The 23,572-nt window shown below is 41.9% G+C and overlaps 5 protein-coding genes across 11 annotated transcripts; 3 read left to right on the top strand and 2 right to left on the bottom strand.

The window, feature by feature from the left end:
* Positions 1-883: 883 nt before the first annotated feature.
* cdca4 (cell division cycle associated 4) lies at positions 884-6,875 on the bottom strand. Of its 6 annotated transcripts, none has more exons than XM_058076728.2 (2): positions 4,073-6,875; positions 884-3,043 (listed from the first exon to the last, which is right to left on the bottom strand). In XM_058076728.2, exon 2 carries the CDS (start codon positions 3,032-3,034, stop codon positions 2,132-2,134), a length of 903 nt encoding a protein of 300 aa, XP_057932711.2. In that variant the 5' UTR covers positions 3,035-3,043; positions 4,073-6,875; the 3' UTR covers positions 884-2,131. The 6 variants fall into 6 exon arrangements, with proteins under 6 accessions (XP_057932711.2, XP_078652054.1, XP_078652056.1 ...); XM_078795928.1 differs by having other exon boundaries at positions 884-3,046; positions 4,073-6,874; XM_078795930.1 differs by having other exon boundaries at positions 884-4,213; positions 6,399-6,874.
* A 38-nt stretch (positions 6,876-6,913) lies between these two features.
* Positions 6,914-13,062, top strand: LOC131131815 (activator of 90 kDa heat shock protein ATPase homolog 1). 2 transcript variants are annotated; one of them, XM_058076722.2, is made up of 9 exons: positions 6,914-7,278; positions 9,246-9,436; positions 9,520-9,602; positions 9,679-9,796; positions 10,557-10,648; positions 10,745-10,873; positions 11,320-11,421; positions 12,510-12,561; positions 12,644-13,062. In XM_058076722.2, exons 3-9 carry the CDS (start codon positions 9,588-9,590, stop codon positions 12,814-12,816), a joined length of 681 nt encoding a protein of 226 aa, XP_057932705.2. In that variant the 5' UTR covers positions 6,914-7,278; positions 9,246-9,436; positions 9,520-9,587; the 3' UTR covers positions 12,817-13,062. The 2 variants fall into 2 exon arrangements, with proteins under 2 accessions (XP_057932705.2, XP_057932704.2); XM_058076721.2 differs by lacking the exon at positions 6,914-7,278 and adding an exon at positions 8,275-8,516.
* A 225-nt stretch (positions 13,063-13,287) lies between these two features.
* LOC131131819 (dr1-associated corepressor) lies at positions 13,288-16,623 on the bottom strand. The gene is made up of 5 exons (XM_058076737.2): positions 16,458-16,623; positions 15,880-15,952; positions 15,690-15,783; positions 15,499-15,615; positions 13,288-14,467 (listed from the first exon to the last, which is right to left on the bottom strand). The coding sequence occupies exons 1-5, from the start codon at positions 16,497-16,499 to the stop codon at positions 14,347-14,349; spliced, it is 447 nt and encodes a 148-aa protein (XP_057932720.2). The 5' UTR covers positions 16,500-16,623; the 3' UTR covers positions 13,288-14,346.
* Positions 16,386-18,511, top strand: LOC144901670 (phospholipase B1, membrane-associated-like). The gene is made up of 6 exons (XM_078795931.1): positions 16,386-16,973; positions 17,049-17,080; positions 17,186-17,264; positions 17,329-17,387; positions 17,479-17,546; positions 17,820-18,511. Exons 1-6 carry the CDS (start codon positions 16,913-16,915, stop codon positions 17,881-17,883), a joined length of 363 nt encoding a protein of 120 aa, XP_078652057.1. The 5' UTR covers positions 16,386-16,912; the 3' UTR covers positions 17,884-18,511.
* Positions 18,512-18,997: 486 nt separating this feature from the next.
* LOC131131817 (phospholipase B1, membrane-associated-like) lies at positions 18,998-23,416 on the top strand. Its single transcript, XM_078796131.1, has 8 exons — positions 18,998-19,278; positions 19,358-19,438; positions 19,511-19,576; positions 20,376-20,467; positions 20,545-20,626; positions 22,401-22,502; positions 22,573-22,668; positions 23,011-23,416. The coding sequence occupies exons 1-8, from the start codon at positions 19,252-19,254 to the stop codon at positions 23,101-23,103; spliced, it is 639 nt and encodes a 212-aa protein (XP_078652257.1). The 5' UTR covers positions 18,998-19,251; the 3' UTR covers positions 23,104-23,416.
* The last annotated feature ends 156 nt before the right edge of the window (positions 23,417-23,572 follow it).

Genomic DNA, 23,572 nt, shown 5'->3' with positions numbered 1-23,572 from the left:
TTTACGGCAGTTATTGAACGCAACATTTTAAAGGCCCAGATGACTCAGAGAGTGAAGAGGAAGGACATGACCGGAAAAAGTCAGGCAAGCACCAAATAAGGCATCTCGTCGTTCACGTTTTTTTCTCTTTCACCAAAAGCTGTCAGCAACACCGAAAAGCTTATTTTTCCTCCTTTGGGGAACAGACAGGAGTTGGTTATTGCAATTTGACCTACTTTGGAGTTTTATGGCCTTCTAACGTAGTGCAGACAAAACTTTATCATGGATATTTGTGCTAAAATAGTTGTGCTATTAATGAAATACAATAAATCACACATTGCCTTTAATTGTGAAGCACAAGATGATTATTTTTAACAGTAGGTGAATGAAATTAGTGTGTTTTCCTTTGGAACACAATGTTTTCAAAGCCGTCTTCCTTCTGTTAGTGTTCATTAGAGTAAAATGAACATATTGTATGTGGTCCATCTTAAAAACAGTTGTAGCCTCCTACTGAGTGGCTTTCCTCACGTAGTCATTTTTGCTGAGTCACCACCTACCGTCATTAATCTTTAACTAAAGGGTCACTAACAGTTGGCAGCACGCCACCATGCAGAGCTAGCAGATTAAAATAATACTTATATAGTGCTCCATTGAAAGCTTCTGTTGGTCTTAAAGCACTAATACACAACACACACACACATTGACACAGGAAGTGTTGTAGTGATTGCATCGTCTGATCATGTGAGGACAAAGGTCACAATCTGACTGCACGTTTGATTCATCCAACATGGCGTCACTCCCTCGAGTAGTCCGTGACAATAGCTGAAGAAAACCCTCTGGTCCGTTTTTTCTCCATCATCGAAAACACCACACTAAGTGAAATAAAAACCACACACGCACACAGTCAATTGTTGCAGCTTTTATTATAAAAAATATTTACAAAGACGCTACAATGTTTTTTCCTTAATATATAAAAAAATGCATACATTTTACAACGGTAATAAGTCTTTGAAGTTCTAGCTCCCATTCAGACCAGCGTGACATCCTTCAGGAGTGTTGCGGTGTTAATTATCAATACTGTATTTGTGTCAATACATCTTGTTTGCCTGAGTTCATCTCTTCATCGCCACAAGGATCCATTTGGGATAAAAACATTGCATTTTGCACATCTTTAGGAGAAAAGGCAACTGTTTGCATAAAAGGACTTAAAGGACATTGGAGTCGTATACAATCATTTTATAACACATATGACAGAGCTGCATAGTGATTGGACTTGTGACCCGGTCATGATTCATTGAAAAAAAAAAAGTGAGAAATAGTAAAAAGGTACTGCAATCAAACCATAATGACAAATTTAAATATCAGGAATTTGATTTGGGCCTAATGTTTGATGTGGCATCGTATGTACCTAAAAATAATAAATACAATAAATAAAACATCAATAAATTAGATGACATAAAGAAATATGGCTTCTTCATGAGCTGCGTGGAAATGTTTGCTTCCCTGGATAAAGCTTTGCAGAGAGTGAAGGAACAGCGCCTACAAAGTGTGACAATGCCAGTCTGGTTCCGGTCCACCAAACCTCAGGAAGACACTTGTGTCTCAAATCTGGCTACATTAAAATCTTAAAAACCGCTTGGGAGGGACCAAAAAAAAATAGTAATAAAGGATACTTGCAAAATCCCCCAACTGTATAATGCAAAAAATATATTTCTATATACACATACGTACATACAGTATACATATATTCCATTCATAATTGCTCAAATCTTTAGGAAAATATGCATCGATTCATAGATTTGGATTTACATTTTGTTCTGGACTGGGATGTGTTGTAGTGTGACAACTTCCAATAAATAGAGATGGAGAGAATGGTGTAGAAGGAGCTAGAATGATGGACGTAAACATGGAAAATACGCAAAGAGGACGGCGTCCTCTCCATTGAGGCTCTCAAACAAAGTAAGAAATTGACTGCTTGTGAATTTCTCCTCACCGACCACCAATTCATGTTTGGAATATACCGGAAGAAAAAGTCCCGACGGGAGCTGCCAATCCTAAAATCTTTTTTGGCGCGCAGTTAATTTCCCACCTTGTCCCAAATCCTCCGACAATCAAGACCACATTCATAAAGTCCAAGGGAATGTTTCAACTTTCAGGATCCCACTATGATCTCCATGATGTGGTCCAGTTCGTTCAGGTCCGACCTGCAGCTGGCGCTTGAGCTGAGGGAAGGGGACCCATGAGAGGAAAGGCTCTCCAGGAGATCGTAAGGTCCCATCTTGGGGGCGCTCTGCATGCCTGTCAGCACTGTGTCCAGTTCGTAGTAGGATGGGTCAACGTCGGAAAACAGTTCTTCCAGCGCTGGATCTGGGGGCGGCGGCGGCGGGTGCTTGATCTCAAAGGTCCCAAAGACCTGCTCCCCCGACCGAGAGTCGGCCTCGGAACGCTCGCCCTCCTCTCCCTCTGACACGCAGTCCTCAATGTCGTCCTCTTCATCCTCCTCGCACTCCCCATCCTCTTCCTGGTCTTCCCAGCAGGGTCCCATCCCGAAGGGCCCCGCCAAGTAGGATGCCGTTGATAGCTGCGGCGAGATGGGCGACAAAGCGGACATGACCTCCTTGTCCACGTCCCCCTCCATCACCACTTCCTCCGAGTGGTAGCCATCATCTAGGCCTACCACCGGGTAGGGTTTGGGGCTCTGCCCCGCCTGAGACGCCGGGTCCGACTGCCTGCAGAGCACCTCGGTTGCCACCAGCCGGTCGCTGGGACACTGGGCGGCCGCCAGGGCCTGGGTCATGATCTGCCAGGTGCCGTCCTGCGTCATCTCCTCCTGAATCTGCCGCACCGTGTTAGCGATGAGCACCGAGCGGCACAGGTTGGGCTCCACCAGCATGTGGCACAGTTGCAGCTTGATCAGCGACATGTCCAGCAGCGACTGGCGCTGCAGGCTGTATGACGGCGACGGCGTCCGAGTCACAGGGCCCTGCTCGCCGCCGCTGGAAACCGCGTCCTCTCCAGAGTCTGAGAACTTACGCTTGGTGCCCTTTGGAAACATGTCGTCTGTCTGCTGGCGGCCAGGGAACAAAAAAAGAATAAATTAGACCAAAAAAAAACATCAGCAGAAAATAGCAACATAGTCATCACATGGACAACAATCCTACTGTTTACTACCTACGGATAACTGTTATGTCATATATATATGTGTGTGTGTGTCTGTGTGTGTGAGATGTATGGAGGCTGGATTTACATCGCAGGTCAGCACATCCAATTCCCATCCTATAGTGCTTATGCATTTACATTATGTTTAAGTTATCTCTTTTTTTAATATTGCTGTGTATAGGCCTTGTGTAGGGACGGGAATTGACAACATTTTGAAGATTCCGAGTCTATTTTCAACCTTGCTTAATGATGCTCATGATCTTCAAAACGGAGGACAAACTGGTATCCACGATGGGGTACCAGTGCGGTCTCCAGAAACAATGTGTTTTGAAAATACAATATAATTATATTATTTTCTAGAAATTTACCAAATACAACAAATTATTTTGTGGCAATTCCAATGTCCAGTAACACGTTCAACATTTTTGTGATAGAAATTAAAATTACCAATGTTGCCAAGGAGAGACCGGAGCTTGAAAAGTCTATTCTGTCTTTTAAGTCTTGTGCCTGGGAACACTTGGCTTTCCTGATGAAATACGCTAGCCGATGTAGACAAGTGGACGAGACGAAAGCACTGTACCGCCATTGATGAGGGACGGGACTACATGCTGGAACTATTAATGCTGCACTTCAGCCAATAAAAAAATATTCAGTTTCACTGCACGATAATAAATATAAACCTTGTAAAAATCTGTTTTGTTTATTGTAGAATTACCTGCTCGCAGATTTCCTTGATTTTCAATTTAAAAATTCATACCGACATACACCGAATATCTACGTCATATCCAATTGTAGCCAGTCCGATGTCAAACCATGCAGTGTAAATCCAGTCCGAGTGTAAGAATCAGTGAATAAACTCTACAGGACGCTACAGTAAACAAAGTGTCTGATTGTTGTAGTTGGGTTTTTGTCGTCTGTAAAAAGTTTGCTATACCTTTCCTGTTGAGAGGCACAGGCAATAGCATAGCAGCGTGGTCCCGGCTGCAACGCTTCTAGTACGTTTGTATGAGCGACAAGCAGCTTTTGTTCACCGCCATTTCTGCCCATTTTAGGCCAGTCTGAGGCAAGACTCCTGCTGGGCGGAACAACCACACTTTTAACAGACCACGGAGCCACCAAAAATAGCACGCTTTGCCAACTAAATGCGGGCGCGGCATCAAAGTAAGCACACGCTAGCAGAAAAACAAACACAAAGAAAGGAAAAAAAATAAAGTTACGTGGTCCCACTGCCACCTGTGAGCAAGAAAATAGCCCATCAATAAGACGTTGATTGACAAGTAAGAGCATTGACATGATTGACAGTAGAGCTCAGCACCATCAGCCACTTAATGTTTACAAGACAGATCAGGTTTCTGGGTCTACACACGTACAAACCAGTCGAACAAGATTCGGACTCTCTTCACTGGGAGGGGAAGAAAAGCGCAGTTGACTTCCTGATTTCGGTCCATGAATTAAAACAAGACTCCTGCCAACGTTTAAGGTCCCGAGAGAGAGAGAGAGTGGATCTCAGTAAAGCCACTCGGAACCGCAACCTTTTTTTTTTTTAACTTTCCACCAGGCACAATCCAGCAGTGCTGCAAGAGGACGCTCCGCTCTATTCACATTCCTATGTGGGAACTTTTCAAGCAACCTCCACAGATACAAAGTAGTATTAGCATACATTATATACACAGTAGTACAGAAAAAAACAGCATCACAGGAAAATGCACAATATAATGCTGTTATTGTATTTCAACTATGAAGTAGATTTGTCATTTTAAAGCCCTGGAAATGCTCCAAACGACACAATACAATTAGATCATGATGGAGTCCGTCTCTGTGCATAAAAAAACTACAGATTGACATTTAAAATCAGCACAAAAATATACATCATGACAGCACCACACATTAGCTTCACATGAAAAGCAACAACAAAGGAAGATAAATGGTAGCAACCGTCTTCATTTCATTAGTCTGTGTGCTGAAATCACCATATTTTGATCAAAAGATAAGTCCATACCAAAAGTTAAGTTTATCTTATGTGCAATGAAGTTTGAGTCATCAAAAACATTTCCTGACAGTGAACATAAAAGTCATTTATGAAGGTGCCTGTAAATCTAAAAATCAAATATACAGGGGTAAGAAAGCAATGGTGGTCATGTGATGTCTTCTTGTTTGTTAGCCTGTTAAACAAGACAAGCTATACACAACACTAACTATTCATAGGAACTGGAAAAAGGGAATAAATCCGGCCGGGAAGGTTAAAAGTGACAACACAGTATTGGTTATGGTATAGAATGTCATACAAAAACCACACAGTTGACACAAAAAGTCATATTTGCTTCATTGTTATTAACTACATGTCATTTTTATCTGCTTATTTCCTCGTAGTACTGCTGTAGTACAGTTTATATCTAACAAGTTTATTATGTAACTGTATAAGTGTGATGGGAGTATGTGGAAGATTACAACGTCACAATTGTGATCAATACTAACAGTAACATGGTATTAGGTTTATTTTTAGAAAAACAACCACACGTTGTGGTCACTGCCTGGCTCCAAAGCGAGATATTTTTAAAGTGATGTGTGAGATAAAACGAATAAAGAAAATTATTTTTAAGTGTATTGTTGGTAGTAAATTGGTGACAGAAGACGTAAATGAAGCGCGTTTGGTGCGGATCGAAACAAGACGCAGTGTTGCTTTACGTCAATGGCTGCTGGCTTGGCCCATCCCCCACCGCGCGGCCCTGTTCGCCGTCATTAATCAATAACTCTCATCGTTATCATTTATTCCTCTATCGCCGGCATCACGACGATTGTATTGGCTGTGGAAAAACGTGTTTACGTGGGGTCATTGAAGCGAGCCGCTCGGCACTGGTAGCGGCTAGCTAGCTCCTTAGCTGCTGCGTGCTTTTGTCTTTCCAGTCTGACAATGAGGCCATTTTGCGTTGCTAAGCTAACAGCTAGCCGGCTAGTTCACTCTCGACTGCTGGGAGCCGAGCGGGCTACAATGGTGGGCGAACCAGGTGAAAACGGGTCTTAATTTGGGTAAAAGTCACCTGACGCCCCGGTGGGTGTCGCCGGTTTCATAGTTGGCTAGAAAAAGGCGAATGTTAGCAGGCTAATTAGCCAGCGGAGCGCCCACCTATCGCTCCGCGGTGCCTCTTCCTCCTGCGCCGCCGAGACCGAAGGCACTTTTTTAACTTGCTAAAAACACCAAACTCTTGAGCATCCCGGTGGCGGGTTACACGGCGAGGAGCGCTGGGAATCATTACACTCACCTGATGTTGGTTTTATTTTATTCCGGGATCGCTCATAGGATCGACGGCAGGGAAAGCGGAGATGAGGTTCCGATGAGATCATTCATGCCACGGCTTCAAAAAGTGAAGTCTTCGCTGCCGCTGCTGCTGCTGCTGCTGCTGTGGAGCCGACAGCCAGGGAGGGGGAGGGGAGCTGACACACACGGCCGCCATATGCCTTCCATTCCTCGTTAATCATCTTCATCATTGCTCTCCTCTCGGTGCTTTTAATACAAACTCTTTAACAAGTCCCTTATTTTGCAATTTGATTTTCTCGGTGTTTGCAACCACTGGATAAGATAATAAAACTTTAAACTGATAAAACTTTACTTTAGATTTAAATTACATTTGTTCAGTACAATCTGTCACCAAGAAAATGATGTTATGATTTTGTGGGAAAATAATGTCACAAAATACATTTTTCCTTTTCTGTAATTCCCACAGGCTCCCTGCAATGGTACTAGTGACATGTCATTGAACACAGTGTTGCTCACCTTCCCTGGGACTTGGAGGGGTAAAAATATGGGAGACATGGCTGCTGCTGAATCATTTGGGGTCCAATCTGGTAAACGGGGGAGGGACATTTATTTGATTTAATAATGTTAGTTAAAAAGGAGTCACACAGCATGCTAACACACACGCTATCTTATTTAATTGTGGACATGAAGCTAACAGGTTCATTTCCACAACACACAGCCTGGCCAGGCTACCAAAAAAGTCACATCTTGACATCCCTTTTTGTTTGCCTTTCTTGTTTCACCTTTCTCTCCTTTTTTTACGAGGCACTGCCAGCATCGTTTCACTCTGCTCTGCCACAACTGCCGACTGACAGGCATCAGCTGAAGCTACAAGCACAGTGAAGGTAGTGGTAGACCAGACCATTTCATGTTGTTATGGTGGGGTGGTTTAACTCTTGCGATGTAAATCGCATTAGCAGCGCACTGTCTAGTCACTGGGAAAGATTTTCAACACATCGGCAAAACATGCGTACTTATGTAATGTGTAAAACTAAAACACGAACAACATTAAATTAAAAGGACTCACCATCCACAGGTACGTGCCTGGACTTTGTTTTTCAGAGAGGTGCACCAACAAATATGAACATTAGCACTCAATAAGGTCATCAAATCTTAACTTTATGCATTGCCACATAGTATATGCGTTTGGGACCAAATATGAGGAAAAGAAAAAAGGGAAAAATAGCAGTCTATCTGTGCAACATGGGAGAAGGTGTGTTCAAGGGTAAAAAAGTGTGACATGTCGGCATACCCAATAAAACATGCACAAACTGGGGGATTTCCAAATGCATATTATTTTGCAAATCATAATAATGACCGATATTTCCGAAACTGATATCCCTTTACATGAAATTTTATGTAATTATTTAAATGTTTTGTCTTTTTTCGTCATTGAAACTTAATGTTTCTTAAGGGCTGGTACTTGGTGGCCCCTCCCTTGCAGCATTTGAAAATACTGTAAGAATGCCACTTTTATAGTTTCTTTTCACGAAATCCCATAAAATGGTACAAAAAATGCACAATAATAATACAATTGAATGAATAATAATACACAATAATAAAACAACTCTAAAGCCCTAAACAACTTTTATTTTATTTATCTACTCCTTGTCAGTTGTTACTGTTGGTTTTCTTTTTCCTCTTATGTGCGCCTTGTATTTTTGTAATATGGTTGTTGAGTACAGAAACATAGCATAGCTCATAGCGCCTGTGTTCCGGGTACAGCTATACTGTACAGTGATTGCGTTGTCTTATGTATGCCATATTAATTTTAAATAAAGTTTTTGTGGTGGGGGAAAAAATGCGGACAGGATATTCGTGGTGCGAGGGGGCGTGGCCACGGCACCAACTTCCGTTTCCAGCAAGTTCTCTGCTCCGCGAATAAAATCTCGAGCACGGCCGGTGAAGCTGTGGGAGGTAGAGACTTCTAGAAACAACGTGTGTTGACTCACCGGCAGAGTACCGAGCTGCACACCTTTTAATAATAGCAACAGGCAGCCAAGATGGCCAAATGGGGAGAAGGCGACCCTCGCTGGATCGTAGAAGAGCGAGCCGACGCTACTAATGTCAACAACTGGCACTGGTGAGGCAGAAAGAAAAGACATTGCTAGCTAGCTAGCCAGCCGGCTAATGCTAATAGCACACCGAGCTCCTTGTCATGCCCACGAACATACGAATCTGTTTAAGATTATTGTAATTAATGTCAATCAGTTTATATGTTCACACGACAAGACGCGCAAATAGTTTACAACAACATATTTGTATGCTATGGACACCTCCAAACTAAAATAGGCTTTAGCCCCAATTCAACCTAGCTTGTTGTAAGTGTATGGCAGTTAATAGCCGCAACAGCAGATGTAGTAATAATGAGCCCGTCTCTGTGTCATAACATGCTAGAAATTACATGCACGCATCCAAAACTGAACGGTGTGCCACTAGGGAACTCATCTAATGACGTCACAGCGTGCCTTCTCTTACTAAAAGATATCGCCAGAAGACTTTATTGTACTACTTGGATTAAACATCTCCCTGTTTGTTTACCACAGTAACCACGTTAATCTCCATTGGCACCAAGATGCACACTTTGAAACTGGCATTGCTCAGGCGTTTGCAGCCAGAATCTTACAGAAGTGTCATGAATGTAATGATGCATTCTGGGAATGTGAACAACTTTGGAGCTCAGATCACAAAAACTGCTTTGAAACACAACCAGAGCATCGAAGTTGAAACCTTACATAATATCTTATTCGTTTGTATTGGCTAAACTAGACATTGCTATATAACACAGATGTGTCTCTATCGGCCCTCTCAGGACAGAACGGGACGCCACAAACTGGTCATCGGACAAATTAAAAAGTCTTTTACTGGGGTTGAGCGTGGAGAACGATGAGGGTAGCTGCGAGGTCACCGAGGTCAGCAAGTTGGAAGGGGAGGCGTCAATCAACAATCGCAAAGGGAAACTTATTTTCTTCTATGAGTGGAACCTAAAAGCGACCTGGGCAGGTGAGTCAAATGCTGGAGACATGTATTGTAGCAAACATGTTGTAAGAGGCAAGCATCCTTTTTTGTTTTTTTTTTCAATCCAGGAAAGTCAAAATCAGGAATCAAATATAAAGGAACGATTGAGATTCCCAACCTGTCCGATGAGAACGACATGGATGATCTCGATGTAAGCATTCGCAGTCAGACCTGTGCGTTCAGACTCAAGGAGATGAGCTGGTGACTCTTGTTCTGTCCTCTTCTAGATTAGCATCTCGCTCAACAAAGATGAGCCAGAAACGCCACTGGTCCAGCTGATGAAGTCCAAAGGCGCCGAGAAGATCCGCAGGGCTCTGGGAAGCTACGTGGGCTTTTTAAAAACAGGTGAATGACACGATGGCAGTCAGGAGTTTGCTGCTGGGACTGACATAAATAAACATTTACATGAGGCGGTCACCGGATTATGTGGCTTTAAAGGGGAACTGCACTTTTTGGGGAATTTTGCCCATAACATGGAATAATTGCAGTATCTTGCCCTATTTTGATGATTTTAAAACACCACCCAAACTTCTCTCTGAGGCGCATTGATACACTTACTTATGCTAGCTCCGTCAACAACAGCAGCACAGATACAGCAACAACACTTGCCATGCAACAACACTTGCCATGTACGCTCTCCATGGGATGGCTGTGTGTTCCAGCACAAGCCGCGTGCGCCAGTCCTCAGGTAAAAAAAAAATGCTGACGGCAAACCAGCATCTTGTTGAGTCTTTGTAGTGAAATTGAGAGCTAGGTATTCACTCTTCCGCCTGTCAGTGACACGTCGTGTTAGTCCGTCAGATTTTTTTGTGTTAGCTGCTACAATAATAATATGACTGTAGCTTGGTTAATATACAAATCAGTTATGCCAATAGAACAGTTTTTTTGTGAGAGGTATAGTGTCAAAATAGGTGTTTCCCTTGATATTCATTGTTAGCTAGCTCATTAACTTCTTCTCTCATGCTAGAATGTACAGAAAAGGGAAATAAATGTGTTCATGTTTCACATAAGGATTGTGAATGATGGGCAAAAAAAGGTACAGTTCCCCTTTAAGTGTTGTCTGCTAGTTAATGATTGTATGTCATGTTTTTACTGTCATGCGCAGAGTTCACTCAGGGGATGATCCTGCCAACCGCTAACGGCGTGGTGCAGCTGCAGTCCAACTCACAGTCTACAGCCAAGACGGACAAAACTCAGGTTCTCGTAGCTGCCGCCACGATGTTGACATCTGACAGTAAGACAGTTGGAGCTGGTGCCAGCCTCATTTTTCCCCCTCTTTTCCTCGTGGACTAGATTTCATCTTCAAGCAGCACTGCAGCACCAGTCAACACGGGCGTGAAGATCCCTACGTGCAAGTTCAGCATGAGGGAGACGTTCCTCACATCCCCCGCCGACCTCTACAGAGTGTTTGTCAACCAGGAGGTTAGCGTCGTCGTGTCCAATACCTTTTTGTTTCGGTCTATGCTGAAATATGACTTTAAACTTCAACTTTAATCCCTTGTATGGAGGAAGTTAAGGGATGAGCTGTTGCAGAGTGCAGCCACTAATACTGTGTCTCAAGTGAAATACCTCCATCAGTACACTTGAATAAGTTTTTAACCTTGCATTAGTTGCGTCAAAATATGATCTGAATATAATAAATGGAAACGTTATAGGAAACGAGCACAAACATTGTATCACACGTATGATAAATATGTGAATACAATATAGATATTTATTTTTACATTTTCATTGTTTATCGTACTGTAGTTTCTTTTTAAAGTTTTAGACACGTTACCGGAAGACTCTACTAGTTGGTGTACATTCCACTCGGAGGACACAAGTAATCAATGAAATGTCCCATGTGTCGTTTGCTGTCCTTCATGCAGATGACTCAGGCATTCACACATGCTGTGGCCACGGTGGACGGAGAGAGGGGCGGCAAATTCCGTCTTCTCGATGGAAATGTCTTTGGCGAATTCACAGAGCTGGTGAGAGTGGTCTTGATCTGCGCATAATAGACTCTTTCTTTGAAGCAGTCTAAAGTCAGCGTTCTCGACATGCTCGCTTTGCTGACCGTAATGCGAATGCTCTGCTACAGCAGTGCTTCACATATAGCAGGGTACCCCCCCCCTCGCACCCATCTTGTACATATGCTCTCCATTTTGTTGCATTTCCTGGTTCCATGGTTGTTTAGTCTGTACAGTACAGATAAATGAATATCACTTTCTCTAGTATTTCAAATGTCTGCCCCTTAGGGGGGGCATGACAAAATGATGGAGAAGCACTGCTCTACAGTTACGTTTCTGGTATTTGGGGTACATTTGTGGGTTGGCCTGACCTTGAAACGCTGCAAGGTTCATTCATTCATTCATTTTGTTTGTACCTCTTATCCTCACAAGGGTCGCCGGGGGTGCTGGAGCCTATCCCAGCTGTCTTCGGGCGAGAGGCGGGGTACACCCTGGACTGGTGGCCAGCCAATCACAGGGCACATATAGACAAACCATTCACACTCACATTCATACCTATGGACAATTTGGAGTGGCCAATTAACCTAGCATGTTTTTGGAATGTGGAAGTAAACCGGAGTACCCGGAGAATGCACGGGGAGAACATGCAAACTCCACAGAGAGATGGCCGGGGGTGGGATTGAACTTGGGTCTCCCAGCTGTGGGGTCTGTGCGCTAACCACTCGCCTGCCGTGCAGCCCCACACTGCAAGGTTTTGACAGAAAACACGCATCACACACGTACATATCTTCTTTAGAGCACAGGGGTGCTGGGGTATGCTGGAGCCTATCCCAGCTGACTTCAGGCGAGAGGCGCGGTACACCCTGGACTGGTCGCCAGCCAATGGCAGGACGCATATAGACAAAACACCCACACATGCATGGGGAGAACAGAGATGCCCAATCGGAGATTAGAACCCAGGTCTTCCCGATCTCCTGACTGTGTGGCCAAATTTATCATCACCGACCTAGAAAAATGTCAACACTTGAGGGAAAACCATAACCAGTGAAGCATAAAGACAAGGAACTAAGACGAGGTGAAACAATGAAACATGACTTTGTGTCCCGCAGGTACCTGATGAGAAGATCGTGATGAAGTGGAGGTACAACAACTGGCCCTGTGGTATGTTGGTCCACACGTCAAACACGTGATCAAAGCGCACGTTTGCTAGTTAAAATGGGTGAACCGTTGTTGCATCTTTCAGAGCACTACGCAATCATCACACTGAGCTTCATGGACCGCAGGAGCGAGACGGAGCTGAAGGTGGACTGTCGAGGTGTCCCCGACAATGACGAGGAGCGGACAAAGGACGGCTGGAAGAGATACTACTTTGAAGCCATCAAACAGACTTTCGGTTACGGCGCTCGACTCTTTTGAGAGCTTTTTTGTTGCCGTTCAGATCATGATCATCCTCCACGGACCCATTTGTGTGCAAATGTTTTCATATTTAATTCTAAAGTCTGCTTTTAGTTGCCTCCCTCTTATGTGTTTGGTCTCATCCAGAGGAGTGAGTGGCCAAGAGCCGACGTGAGAAGAACCACTAATTGACCTCCACTTCTCTACAGCTGTGTTATTGAAGAGTTTGAAAACAAATAAATGTTGGTTTTCCATGTATTTCACAAACGGCTCTGAAAGTGAACGTTTATCTTTTATTCCCAAGTGTAACTGTAGCGCCAATGCATGTTTGTTTTTCCAAACATCCGTGACAGGACGTACGTGTCTGTCCTTTCATACAGGCAACGAACGCATTGAGCTCCAGTCCAGGTCTCCACACTTAGCCAGCGAGTAGCAAAATGTACATTTTCACACAAGGTTTTAGCGCACATATTTATACCATGATGTAAAAAGTTACCTTTACGGAATAAAAGTAATCACCGTGTGCGCTGCATCTTTTTTTATTCTGCTTTATTCTACTTATTTGGCTTGTTTTCCATGTGCAAAGGTTTACAAACAGAAGTGCTATAAAAAAAAAAAGTTCAAAAACCACAAACTTAAACATGAAGCAAAGCTCTACTGCCTGAAAGAGTTTGAAAGTTTTAACATTTTAACTTCATGAAGGAATCAACAAAAGAAAAATCAACCAAATGTCACGTTGGAATGTACAAACCTTCAACGTTTTTAAAAACAAACATAACTCAAACGTTGCTTTACATTGACCTCCAACCAACTTAAATGATATTTCTCTTCACTTTGCTGTCCTAAAAGGAAGAAGCGGCGGCGGCGGCGTCATTTAATGGACTCAAGCAAATGAAGAGCTCTGACTCCTGTGGCAGGAAGAGGAAGACGTAAACAAGCAGGAATGTGACGACAGTGATGACGTCAGCATACAGCTATCAAGTTCCCGCTACTGAAAGGTGTGTTCACTGTGGTGTAATTAACACTCCTGCCTCAAGGGGTCACTGTTGTACAGTAGTAAAGACCATCTAAACTGTCCGGTCCCCAACCGTTTTTAATCCATGCGTTCGCATTCCAAAAAACCTCTGCTGTAATGATATGTTTAATTGAAGTGTTGCGGATAAAACGGTAGATCACCGAAGGTTTTAATAAGAAGAACGGGGAAAAAAATCTAAATATGTTTTAAACTTTGGCTTTTTCTCCAGGAACACAACGATGGTGCGTTCAAGGATCACTGGGAATAAACGCTCCACGAAACCTCATGAAACAAAACAACATGAACATAACAAAAACTTTTTAACAGCATTAATCCCCAATAAAATAATAGCTTTTATTAGTAGTTATAGTAGTAGCACTACTTAGTAGCGAGTAGCTTTTATGTAGTTATTTGCAAAAAATAATCTGGTGTTGTATATTTTATATGTCCTTTATGTGTTATGTTATGTGGAGTGTGAGGAACTTAGGCATGACTTAGGTGAACGGACTTCATACTTAGACCAAGGAGCTCCTGTGTTAAAAATAATAGTGACTTGAGTTTACACTGGAGCTTGAGTCATCGCCAAGCGAGTCGAGGCTTTGCTGTGGTGGACTTTCTTCCATTTCTGATGTTTTTTGGTTTTCAGGTCGCTTTGCCCTGCACACAACAAAGTGACGATTGGAATTATTGGGGGGGGGGGGGGGGGGGGGGTTGAAAAAGTGAATGATGCTACTTTGATACATTTTGTACACGACAGATGCTAACAACAATTCTTTCGTTAACATAATGCCTCACCTAAGGGACCCAGCAAAGGGTCAAACACAATCAAACAAGTCAAACACAATTTAAGCATGATGAGTAAGTATATTAAAGCATGATAAAAGCTAATGAGCCAGCTGATATTCAACTGCATTTTTTTTAAAGTGTGGTTGGTCCTGGAATCCCGAATGAGAATAAATGGCATAGAAAATAGATGGTCCTTGGATTTATAGTGTATACAACTTATCAGTGGCGTCATTAGGTCTATTTTAGGGGGTCTTCAGCTCCCCTAAATAATTTGATATATATATTTTTTATTACTGTATTTTTTCTATTTAAAACAAAACATCAACATTAATACAAACAAACTCAAAACAAACAGGGAGCACTAGACATACACAGTATACAATTTAGTTATTTCACAAATAATTTGTTATTTTTTATTGATTTTGTTATAATTTTTTTCATTTGATGGTGACCCTAAATTTTATATTTTTTACAGATTTTTTTTTACAAAAACAATCTCTGACAAATTTTATATAATAGCACAAAGCAGGCTAATTAGTAGGCTATATAGTAGTAATAATCAGAGGAAGAATAATAGTTAGAATGATAGTAATAATGATAATAGGCTAATTAATAATATAATAATGACTATGATATGATTGATGACTGTCCACGGGACAGAATGGTTGCAGAGCTTGAGCAGCGGTTTTGCAGTGTAGATTGTGTGTACTTGTGTACATTTAATGATGGCCTAAAACTATTGAGTATCTCTACTAAATCTGTCCAAAAGTGGGAAAGTTATATACTACATTCATTCATATCCTGTGCATCTCCAGGGGGGCTAGCCCCCCCGTCTGTCCTCAGAACCTAGTGATGCCCCTGCAACTCCTGTATTAAAACCTGTTTTACTTGTTTTAAATTACCTGTACATTGGCCACACATTCAGTCCTCTGTTGTCCTTCTGCGTGGTTGTAAACCCAGCTTGCTGTGCCAGGTCTTTGAGGAAGTGGAAGAGCATCTCCGACTCAATGCACTGCTTCCTATAACACAACACACACAAATACACACCCTTGAGGTCCAGTACAGTACAGTAGTACAAGTACAGTGAACTTACATGTGTGCCACAGACACCACCCTGCTGCGTTTGGACTCTGTGATCAAAGACGTTTTAGTGAGCAAGGACTTCAAGAACATCTCCAGGACTCGTGCTGACCTCTGCGGTTCAGGACCACACACTCTCATCTTACACCGATTTTAGCAGCAATGCGGTAAAAACAAATACTAAAGCATAACCAAAAGGATACAGATGATGACAGGCACCGCCATCGCAATCCTCCCCACCTCAGCGTTCTTCTGCATGATCTTTTTGATGCGATTCTGACAACAGACATTGCAGGTTCATTTCATATTCTCCATATTTGTTTCACACATCAGACCCTGGTGTGTCAAATACTGCCACTAGAATACTAAGCTACAGGGCACAACACCAGGTACACAATCTAATAACTGTACAAAAAGTACAACACAAGTAGTCTGCCTTTACAGAGATAGTAATATTTATTTTTAAGTGGTCGACAACATTTCAAACGTTTATTATAATGCTCATGCTGACCGCTGTACTTATATTTTGACTTGAAATATTATCTCTGGTTATGCCTTTCATTATTATTATTATTATTGTTATTATTATCATGAGTGTGTACCTCATGTTAAGCTCAGTACGTGACAATTTCATCCAGGAATCAATCGGCTTCGAAGTCTTTAAGGTTTCCGACAGCCCCCGAAGGCATCACAGCTCCATGCTATCTCCGTGGACATGTTAGCAATCGGCTATCATGAACTTTAACAGTCGCAAATCAAACTTTTTCAGAGAAACACTCACTGGTGAGAAGCGAACATCGTATCGTTTCTTGTGTCCTGGCATCTTAACTTGTCCACACCGCGCCGCTCCTTCACATTTTTCATGTTTTGTCCCCGAAGCGTCGCCGCGTCCATTTGTTTACTTTCTTCAGCAGGAAGAAAGGAAGCTAGCTAGTGGATCAGTGGTCACCTGACAGGCGCCGGGTGATGACGTCACGCCAATTTTTATTTATTTATTTGTTTGTTTGTTTGTTTAGTTATTTAGTTGGTTGGTTAGTTAGTTAGTTAGTTCCAATATCCAAGAAACTGTCGCAACAATACAGAACATAAATATTGATGTTCAGAATTCCGTCATTTGTGAATGCACCTCGCTGGCCTTGACCTATAGGCACAGACCAAAGGTCACGCAATCAGCAGTTTTTGGTACATTGATCATGCATGGCCACACCTTCGTCGCTTTAGCACAGCTGTAGCAGCATGTTGTCTTGTGTGCTGCTTGGCAGTGCTGTTCTCACTTTTAGCATATGTCACTCAGACGGTAGGTGTCTTTTTTTGTTCACTTTGATTTGCGGATGTACAGAAACATCGGCCATCACAACGCATATTTTTGCAGGCTTCACATTAGCAGGGGAGGACGTTCAGCAGGTAAATTGACATCACAGTTTCGGTTCATTCCGTTGCTTCTTGTTAGAACCGGCGACTGTGATGTGTTAGACCGTCAATAAAAGGTCAAATGTGGTCTACTTGCAGGATGACTTCCTCCACACTCGCCTCCATCCTCCCTTCCAGTGTCCTGACATGAAGCCCTCTCCCAGCATCCCGACCTCAGGTCCCCTTTGCACCTTTGCGAGCTTTTGACATCACATTTAACGCTGATCTCTGCTCTGATGTAGTCGAGTATGTGAAAGCTGCAGATGTCAAGGTCATCGCCGCGCTGGGAGACTCGCTGACAGTAAGTCAAGTGTAGTTTTTGCATAAAAAAATCCACAAAGTCCTTTCAGAACCAGCGTGGTGTCGATGTGTAACCGCATTTTCACTTATAGACGGCCATTGGTGCTAACGGCTCCACTATTCTCTCCATTCCTTTTGAATTTCGCCAAGTGTCATGGAGGTAAACGAGCGCTGACACTCGCTGGTGGTACACAATCGAATGATATCCAATATCAGGAATTCTGCCTCTCCAATAATTGCCATTAATAATAACAGTGATCACTTTCAAGACATTGACTTACATGTGAGGCAGCTGAAATGTTATCTAACTTGGACGCTTGTCTAAATGGCCTTTCGGCTTTGTTTATCTCATGTAGCGTGGCACTTTTATTAGCGCTAACTAGCATTCATAAAAGGCCTGCTATTTGTTCTCCCTCTTTCTATATCATTGCAGCATTGGAGGATATGGAACCTACCAGAATGTCATTACGCTTGCAAGTAAGTTTCAGCTTTTTTAATTTTGTATTTATGAAACTAACACTTTCAAATGAATAATGCTAGCATTAGCTTTGAGGACTTCCAAGCCATAAAACAATAGACATTCATACTTTGTCTGAATTAAAATTTTCAGGAATTGTCAGCGATGGGATATGGATAAACTGATAAAAGATCCAGTAATTTTTTTAAAAGTTTCTTTAACATTGCCATTTTTGGCATTTGTGCATTTAACTCCGCCAAAAATGGTCTGAGCACTTGGAAAAAAAAGTACAGGACAGTTTCCAAAAGGTTCTACAAAATATAAAAGACTGACCCAGACAGTGGAATAATTCTGGATACTAAGATCCACCATATAGCAGAAAAAAATAAGGGGACCTTTGGAATTTTCATCATTAGAAAACTGAATTTGTGTGTATAATTCCACAAAAAATGGTCTGAGTAGTTGGAAAAAAGTACAGGGTAGTTTTCAACAGGTTTTACAAAATATCAAAGACTCGGGATGTGCAAGATATCAGCATAAAATGCGATATTGGTTGATATCGATATTGTATTTTTTCCCGATCATCAAACCTATATTTAAAAAATCCTGTATACAACACATATGTGTTCATTCCACCACAGGAGATATGTCATGTCACACATATCGGTATCAATGTATGTAGCGGTATCGATATCTGTATCGATATCGGCTGATATATCGGTCAAAAAGTCAATATCGGACATCTCTTGCAAAGACTGATCCAGAATAATTCCGAATACTGCAATATGATTCACTGTATGAAATGAAAAAATAAGGGACTTTTGGATTTTTCAACCACATTCAACAACCACCATTAGCCACAACACTGTGGAATCTGGGGGGTGCCAAATGATTTGTCATATCTTCGTAAGCTATGAGTTGTATCCAGAAGAAAACATCACGGAAAATGCCATTTTTGTGAATAACTACTGAACTAGTATTGATATCATAATGAATCCAATTACTAATGCTATGTTTTCAAGGTCAATGAATCTAAATATTAAGATAAATTACAATAAGGGGGTACTTATGGCGCTATCCGAGTGCTTTTTTAGCAAAAATATGCTAAACTTCAGGAGGCCAGCTTGAAGCAAAACATTCCGTTTTACGTCCACTTGCAGTATTTGTTGTGCACAGATATTTTTAAACTCTTCAACCCCAAACTGCTGGGTCCGTCCCCAATGGCGACCTTTCACGGAAGGCCCACCACCGTCAACCAGACAGGTTTCAACTTTGCCGTGACGGGACACAACACCCTGCAAGTCATCCTCACTTTTAGTTCAAAGCCTGTCGCTATGACGATGTCTGATCCTTTGATCGATTGTTTGTGTTTTCTCTTGACAGGAACGTGTCGGATCAAATCCGTCACATGATAAAAACCTTCAAATCATTTCCTGTATGTGTCATCTTTCTGATAATGTACAATAAATATGATCATTATGTTGTTTAAATTAATTCAAGGCTGGTTCTTTTAGGGTCTGAGCTTCCACCAGGACTGGAAGTTGGTGACCCTGCTGATTGGCATGAATGACATCTGTGATTACTGCAAGAACAAGGTGGGTCTTTCTGGAACCTCCTCTCAAACCTCCTCTGGAACCTTCATGGTCACGATTGTTCTTGTGTTGCAGACCCTGTTCTCTGCTGACAGCTTCATCCACTATATGACTGAAGCCCTCGACATGATGATGAACAAGGTGATCTTCCATCCATCAATTTTCCTCCGCTTATCCGGGTCCAGGTTGCGGGGGCAGCAGTCTCAGTAGGGAAGCCCAGACTTCCTGGTCCCCGGCCGCCTCCTCCAGCTCCACCGGGGGCCAGCTGTGAGACATAATCCCTTCAGCGTGTCCTAGGTCTGCCCCAGGGACTTTTCCCGTCTGGGCATGCCCGGAACACCTCACTAGGGAGGCATCCGGGAGGCATCCAGACTGGATGCCCGAGCCACCTCAACTGACTCCTCTCAATGTGAAGGAGAAGCGGCTCTCCCCTGAGCCCCTCCCGGAGGACTGAACTCCTCACCAGATTTGGCCGCCGAAGACCAGGTCACCCAGGCACCCGCCCTTGACCGCCACCCAACACACAATGCATCGGACCCTTATGCTTGCCCCCGTAAGTGGTGGGTATACGAGGGGGAGATCTTGTGTGGCTTTTTCGGACTGGGCCCGGTCCCACGGGTGAAGGCCCACCCCCGGGCCTGACTCCAGGGTGAGGCCCCGGTATCCCACATCCGGGCAAGGTACGGTTCCTCCTCTTTGTTTTATTCATAAGGGTCTTCTGAATCACTCTTGGTCTGGCCCGTCACCTCAGACCTGTTTGCCTTGGGAGACCCTACCAGGGGCAGATAGCTCCAGACAACATAGCTCCTTGGATCACTCGGGCACTCAAACCCTCCCCCCCGACCACAATAAGGTGGTGATTCACGGAGGAACAAGGAGATCTTTTCCCTAACAAATATAATACAAAACATATTCTTATATATCTTCTTCCTGTCTCCAGATCCCGAGGACCATCATCAATGTGGTGCAGATCCTCCCCATGAAGCCCCTCAGAGACGTCCACAAGCCCACGCTGGGCTGTCAGCTTCAAAAGTAACGTTCTTCTTTCATTTCATCTTGTTTCCACCGCCAAGACCCTAAGCTCATGCTACTGTATCACGTGCTATCAGGCGCTTCTGCTCGTGCCTTGTTCAACCCGAGGATAACTCCTCCCAGCTGGAGGAACTGGTCCAGGTGAACGTCCAATTCCAGGTGACGCTTTGACACGAAAGCACACGGTTACATCATCACTGATAATAGTACAGTAGCTCATTCACTATTCGGCATTTAAGACTTTGCTAATTAGTGGATTTTTGGTCAAAAATTCCATCATTCCATCCATCTTCTATGCTGCGTATCCTCACTAGGGTCGTGGGGGAATGCTGGAGCCTATCCCAGCTGACGCCCACATTCATACCTATGGACAATGTAGAGACGCCAATTAACCTAACAGGCATGTTTTTGGAATGTGGGAGGAAATTGGAGAACCGCACACACGGGAAGAACATGCCAACTCCACACAGATATTTGTCAAACATTATATATATATATATATATATATATATATATATATATTTCTCTTTCCGAAACATGGCCATTTTTTCATGGCAACAATTGAAAATACAGTGGAACCTTGGATGTTTTTTGGTTAAAGTCCAAAATGCTCTTCATATTTTTAAGCACAAAATATCCTGCTATGTAGCTTGCTAACATGTGGAAACAGGAACTGGAAGTCAGCTCCGTCGCCCTTTGATGATGTCATCAGTGGTTGACTCTGAAGTTCTTTGCTAAATCAGCTTTATTTTTTTAGCTTTTGTCACTTTCTTTATCAAAATGCTGGCACTTTCAGCTTTCTTTGGCTCCATTTTGGGTTATTTTGCAGCCATGATCAAAAGAAGAGTAACTTTAAATGTTCATTTATCTCTTTCCTTTATCATTTATATGTATTTATATTCATATTTTATTATTTTTGCATGTAAAACAATAATTGTGAAACTATAAAACATGCTTTGTGTTAAAAGTATTGGCTTTCTGGATTTGCATGATTTCTTATGGGAAAAGTGTACTTGGTTAAAGTATGTTTTGGTTATAGTCGGCCCTTCTGGACTGGAGTACCGACCCTAACCAAGGTTCCACTGTATATCATACATTATTTAAACCACCAAGCCGTTTTTTTTATTTTTTGGGTCCAAAATGTGGTAGATGTGACGAAACAAGGACAGGATGCAGCAGCATTTGAAATGTCAGACATTCTGAACGTCTCACCGACCCACTAACATTGTCGTCCAGTCTCATCTCATCAGTGAAAAGATCAAGATTAAGATTAAGATATGCCTTTATTCGTCCCTCAGTGGGGAAATTTGTATTGCACAGCAGCAAGAGTACAGAGTCAGTTAAGCAGTACAAAATACACAATATAGAAAAATAAACAATATAAACAACCCAAGTATTAACAAAATCAACAGTTTTTCCCAGAAAACTCTCACATATTAATACTAATATACTAATTTCTAACCTTTTTGCAGGGGCATATTTAGTCATTTGGGGGCTCGAGGCCTTTGAAATCTGTTACAGTTATCTGTCATCTAAAGTTCTGATTTACATATGAGAAAATTATCCTATTTCCTGAACTGGACAAAGCCCTTTAAATCCCCCTGGGGGGTTATTACTACCGCTTTTACTGTAATGAATATGAACATTAAGACATTTAACGTACATAGCTTCCTGTGATGTTTATTGCGTCACTCTCATCTTCATCTACTGCATGCTCCTTGGCTGGATATCGGACAAAGTACCCAAAAATGTAAATTTAGTAATGCAAGCTTATTATTATTATTATTATTATTATTATTATTATTATTATTATTATTATTATTATTATTATTATTATTATTATTATTATTATTATTATTACTATTACTATTATTATTATTGTCATTGTCATTATTATTATTATCATCATCATCATGATGTTCTTGGTTTGCAGAGAAAACTTCGGCAACTTCTCCAAGGTGACCGTTTCTTCAAAAAGGATTTTGCCGTCACCCTGCAACCTTTTTTGGAAAAGGCGGGACCGCCCACACTTCCTGTAACACACACCCACAAATTTTGATTTGTTTTTTGTTTTTTTTACATTTGTTTTTCTCTGAAAACATGAGGACGGTACAGTGGACTCCAGCTTCTTCACGGCAGATTGTTTCCACTTCACCGTCAAAGGACACGAGGAACTGGCCAAGGGACTGTGGAACAACATGGTGACCTATCAATATTCCCGTCATACTAAACATCAATCTCTACTTTGCGATGCAATCAGAACCCTGGAAAACACTTTTACCACCAGAAATCATGTATATTGAAATAATGGGTTCCAACTGTGGCCATTGGTCATACAAGTGTACAAAGAAGTGAACCAGTGTATAATGACATTAATAATAATAAATAATAAAATAATAATAAATAATAATAATAAAACATTAAAACAAAACAGGATGTAAACAGAAATAATCTGTTCCAGGGTCAAGCTGCGTCTATTAGAAAACCTTTAAAAAAAGAGTCTGCTAACAATTTAAAGTGCATTGGGCTTTTTTTCATTCTAGTTCCAACCTGAAGGAGAAAAAGAGATGATTGAAAGCTTCTCAAAGCCAATAAAACTCATTTGTCCACCAAAGGTACAACAACACTTCGGGTGATTATAAATTGTGTGCGCTCATGGACAGAAAAGTATTTTTAAGCATAATGCTGTCATATTTTTCAGGAGCATCCTTATATTTACACCAGACCAAAGACCAAGTCATCTACACCAACAATGAAACTGTCTTCTCTGACTACATTCTTGTTTGTTGTGTCTTCTTTCATTCTCTGTACCATTAATAATAATTATTAGCATACATCCACACCATTCATAGCATCTATGCATGATGTTTCCACAAACTCCTAATACGCTTGAATCTTTTTGACACATCTTTACTTGTGTTGTCAAGTTTTTACAATCTATACACTGTGTGTGCACAATAATTATATATTTTGTATTCTTTATTTTTGATTGACTCACACCACTGTAGTTATTGAATAATAAAAATATAACTTGACTAATCACACGGTGTATTATGGATTTAAACTACCTCTCCAAACACAATACTAATTTCCTGTTTATAAATA

Source organism: Doryrhamphus excisus, linkage group LG14 (genome assembly GCF_037039965.1).
Source record: "Doryrhamphus excisus strain RoL-2023G ecotype Guam linkage group LG14, RoL_Dexc_Guam_v1.1, whole genome shotgun sequence".
NCBI lineage: Eukaryota > Metazoa > Chordata > Actinopteri > Syngnathiformes > Syngnathidae > Doryrhamphus > Doryrhamphus excisus.
The sequence above is the reverse complement of the archived record's forward strand: the minus strand, read 5'-3'. Positions and strand labels throughout refer to the sequence as shown.